The sequence below is a fragment of the Pinus tabuliformis genome, chromosome 8 (genome assembly GCF_031772625.1).
Source record: "Pinus tabuliformis cultivar Carrire ecotype Pingquan chromosome 8, CPIR1, whole genome shotgun sequence".
Classification (NCBI taxonomy): domain Eukaryota; kingdom Viridiplantae; phylum Streptophyta; class Pinopsida; order Pinales; family Pinaceae; genus Pinus; species Pinus tabuliformis.
Window position 1 is genome coordinate 1078289324 of NC_142294.1, and position 5158 is coordinate 1078294481.

Genomic DNA, 5158 nt, shown 5'->3' on the forward strand with positions numbered 1-5158 from the left:
CAGTGACTGCGAAGAGTTTCGGTTCAGTCACTGCGAAGAGTCTCATCGCCAGGAGGCCTGCGTTTCATGGCCCATTGCCAGATCCTCCCTCTCTGTCTTCCAGCTGGTGGAAAAAAACAGATTAAATCATTCTATGAAAAAAAACAGATTAAATCGACGGCAGAAAACACCCCAATCGTCTAACACACAGAATCAATGGCTCAGAATCGCACACGTCACATTTTAGGGATGTCTTTCTCAGAGGGAACGCCTTACCGCGTAAAAATACATATTTTAATATTTTATAATAATATTGGTCATATGTGAGCCGTATTGTTTAAGCACATGTTTTTTTTTTTTTTTTTAAACATTATGGTGTGTCTATGGATAAATTTTTAGGGAGGTTACATAAAAACATATTTTCTCTTTGTAAGGATGTCAATATTATTAGCTAATGCTAATTCATCATAAGAATTAAAAGAGAATCACAACACTTAAATGATTTATTATTAGTTTATAAGATTTATAATTGGAAAAAGTTTAATTTTTGCTAAATACATTTAATATTTGATAAATCTTTCTAAATACATTTAATATTTAGTAATTAACTTATTTCTTAACAGAAAAAGAATGATATTTAAAACATTTTTAAATTTTAATTCAAAATCATAAAACAATTTTAAAAAATTATAATATTTTAAATGAAATTATACAATTGTTTACCACATTTAACCTTAATCGTATATCTCTGGGTAAAACCAAATGCTATACCATTTATGATTTATGATTCAAGTTAACAAAACAACTTTGTTTCATATTCCGCACGAAAAATTATTTTTATCATTATATACGACATGATTTCTGTTATTTTGAGACGTGAAATATTATATGATATCTATGATATTTGGCTAGTGAAATTGATAGAGATATGGACAGGGGAGATGTTTTATTGTTTTCACTTGCTTTATGAGATTTAAATAGATATGGACAGGGGAGATGTTTTATTGTTTTCACTTGCTTTATGAGATTTAAATATTTTAGCACGTTTGATGAAAAAAATGAGGAAGTTGTCTTTTTACAATATAAATGAGCAGTGCTGGATTGCGAAAAAAAAGAACCGTTCAGTGAGAATTTTGACATGTTGTGAACCGATAAGGCGGAAGTCGTTGATCCAATAGAAAGATAATGGAACCCTTCAATGAAAATTTGACGTATTCTAAACCTATCAGGCGGAACTTTCTAAAATTGTTACATGGTAATATAGGAAATCATTCATTGCGTTCAATTTGTACCATTCTCGCATCCCTTGATCTTAAATAGTGCTACCTGCCCTTCCAACTTTGCACACTGCCCATTCCAAGGGATGGCTTCGTGATGTTGCGCTCTAACTTGACCCAAATTTCCAGGTCATCATCTGTTTCCAGGTCAATGAATTCCTAAGATGAAGAAACTGTCATTGTCGTGCAGTTGGCAGAGCTGTGGAACGTCTCAAGAACAACATTTATTGTAACGAACTCGTTTCTTTCTCTACAATCCATTCCGGCGCTTTCGCCCGCCTCAGCAGCAGGCGAAGCCACCTCTGCTGGTTTCTTCAGCCCCACATAAAGCAGAGATTGTCTGCGTGAAGGACACGAGGGTTTGGAAATGAGCCATGCGCCTATACAATCCGCGTGGAAAGTGTGGCGGCATTCTGGTAATACTCGCACACTTTCTCCTTCCATGAATTCTGCCAAGCAAATAGGGCAATCCAGGGTTCCCAGTGGGGAGCTTGTACTGTAAACCGATGCTGGAAGTGCTTTTAGATGCATTTTCTTGATACCAGCTTCACCTCTTTCGACACTGGCTTCAAGGGATGGCTCGGACACCACTTGCCAAAGTCTACTACGGCGTAGAACGGCGGCTACCCCCAACGTGCATAGGATGGAGAAGAGCAAGGCCGCTAGGGTCATGGCTAAGCCTGAGTCGAAACCTGCATTGGTTGCCGATGAAAACTGCGTCAATTCGTCTGGCTTCTCCATTAAGGGGACGATAGGAGGCAATGATTGCAATGTTCTCCGATTTTGGGACAATCTCCTTGCATGAACAAACTATGCAGGGGCAGCGCCACTGTGCATATTGCTAAAATTGAGCTTGATCACACCAAAATTGGAAATGGATACAGTTACTTCACAAACCTTGAATTCTCCGGCAACCCAGTGAGTCAGTTTGCTTGCACGAACAAAAATAAAGCCAGGAGAAATGTCGCAGAAGTCACACAGCATAGAAAATGAAGCAAGATACAATGCTTCTATCCCAAAGAAACACTGACCGCTAAGAATTTTGCAACCAGAAGAGCAGAAATCCCATGTGTGAAGCAGACAGTAGAAATAGTGATATAACCGCACAAGGCTGCGCTGGCTACGCGGCCCTCAGGCAGGAAGAAAGACACGAAACCAAGAAGAAAGACACGTTTCATCACTGCGAAGACACGGTTCAGTGACGACGAAGAGTTTCGGTGCGAAGAGTCTCATCGCCAGGAGGCCTGCGTTTCATGGGCCATTGCCAGATCCTCCCTCTCTGTCTTCCAGCTGGTGGAAAAAAACAGATTAAATCATTCTATGAAAAAAAACAGATTAAATCGATGGCAGAAAACATCCCAATCGTCTAACACACAAAATCAATGGCTCAGAATCGCACACGTCACATTTTAAGAATGTCTTTCCCAGAGGGAACGCCTTAAGGCGTAATTAGAAATTTCCCAAAACATTAAAATAGTTTCCCAATTCTATTTATTGCCGAGAGACACTCTCTAGTTCAATATGGAAGAGATGTCTTAAGGTTATGTTATGTTATGTTATATTATGTAAACATTTTGACTCGATAAAATTACATGACAATAAAAATAAAAATAAAATACAATTAAAAAATAACAAAATAAAATTAATAATTGCAATTATTAATTAAAACATTTTGACAGGTCAAATTACATAAAATAAAATTAAAAACTTAATAATTATAATTATCAATTATTAATAATTAAATCAACCTAGATTCATCTTAATTCCCGATCTACCAAAAACAAAATAAAATAAAATAAATAATCTTAATAACTATAATTATCAATTATTAATAATTAAATCAGCCTAGATTCTTCTTAACTCCTGATCTACCAAGCATCGAGAGAGATCAAATCTCTTGAGGTGCAAACCTCTTTTAGGCTAGTTTTTAATTGTAAATGTATGTATATATTCTTGTGTATCATGTATATGAGTTTGCCTTGATTGCGGATTTAGATGTAGTTAAAAGAATATTTAACTTATACATTAAAGTTGTTAGTCTTGGAGTTTGATAGAGTTTTTTTTGGATGGATATGTAAAATATTCATATAACGTGGTATACATCTTAATTTAGTTTTAGTTATTTTGCGTTTTTTTTTCCAAGAAAGAAAGCAACCTCTCTTTCACCCTACACGGTCAGAATGAAGTTGTCATTGCAACAATATTTATCAAGGCATTATAGCTCATCATATCATTAGTTGAGATTTAAATCTAAATAGAAAAGATAACAACCATTCTAAACAACTATATAGAATAACTCCAATTGACAATATTGTGAAGTAAAATTATTATAATTATTTTTTCTTTATTAAAAATATATTTCAAAAAATTAAACTCTTATTTTGTAAAAATTAAACTCTTATTTTGTAATTTTATTTAGAAAATGACATTTATAATAAATTTGATTTTACAAAACATTAAAACATTGTCAACACAAACCTCAAAACCATTATATTTTATAAATTGACATTTTCAATTTTATGGAAATTAATTTATTAATGATAAGCATCCGTTAAAAAGAGAACTTAAATCTCAAGGCGAACATGGATAGATGGGACAAACCAACGTTATGATTCTCCATGCAAGTAATGGAAATTCATGAACAACTTATTGCTTCATGAATAGATGCAAATATAAATATAGTTGAAAACTATTATAACACAAATATAAAAATATTTTAAAATTTTCTCGGTGAAAAATTACAAACGGAGTTGTTTTTATTTTAAATATGTTTCCTACTCATATCTTATACTTTGTAATGTATAATTTTATTAAAATAACCATTATTATATTATAAAACTACGAAACTTCGAAACAGGGAAATGTTAGATGATAGGCTTAGTAATTAATGGATTTGATCAAGGAAGCTCAATGTTATGAGTAAAAGTTTAGCATTACGATTAAAGTACAAAAAGTTTAGCAAGAAATTTTAAAGAAGGGTGGTTTAAAAAAATAGAAGTAAATATATATATATATAAAATTTTGGTATTGGTGAGGTTATAATATGTTCATGTACAAAAAAAATATTTGAAGAAGGTAAGGAATTGAACTAGTGACAGTGGATCTCATTACTATTTATTAAAAGCCTCGTAAAATTTAAAGAGATGTTTTACAACTATAAAATTTATGTTTTATAGTTTGGTGTAAGAGATGTAATAGAGTGTAAGATCAATGAAATATTTGATTTAAAATTAAATTGAAAAAATTAAAATAAGTAATAATAATTATAATATATATATATATATATATATATATATATATATATATATATATATATATATATATATTTTAATCGATCAACAAACTGCGATTACATTATTAGGAAAAAGTAAAGTACATACTGATTTTCAACAACTCTTCCTGCTTCACTCCGACTGGATTTGTTGGTGAGGAGAGTTAGAATGTAATACATAAGACTTTGTAGTTGGCCCTTTATTTCCGGAGGGCTGTGAAGCAATACATGCCAAAAAATGAGCAAAATAAGTAAACAACCGACTGACTGTAAATCAGGGTGTGGAGGGGGGTGCATAGTCTGAATAACTAGAGGACCCTACTTATCATGCATATGGAAGTCAATATTCTCTAAGCGAGCTTCTATCTCATGCACACGTTCGTTAGTTAGTCTCTGACTTCGGCATATATTATCCAATCGTTCTAAAATATCATACTGACTAAACTGGATATCCTTCATGTAGGCCATTAATTCATTTCTATCTTCATATCTATGGTCTTCGAGGGTGTCCCGATTGGTCTGGATTCCCCTCAATTGATCGACAATTAACTCTTGGGATCATGGATCGAAAACATGACCAGGTGAGTGAGCTGGGTCTTATGCAAGCTCCTCCTCCCTATCCAAACTATCA

At 33.2% G+C, this 5158-nt stretch overlaps 1 protein-coding gene across 1 annotated transcript; it reads right to left on the reverse strand.

Annotated features, from left to right (window-relative positions):
• Window positions 1-1415: 1415 nt before the first annotated feature.
• On the reverse strand, window positions 1416-1997 carry LOC149239061 (RING-H2 finger protein ATL8-like). The gene has a single exon (XM_089369743.1). The coding sequence runs from the start codon at window positions 1995-1997 to the stop codon at window positions 1416-1418; it is 582 nt and encodes a 193-aa protein (XP_089225869.1).
• Between the last annotated feature and the right edge of the window lie 3161 nt (window positions 1998-5158).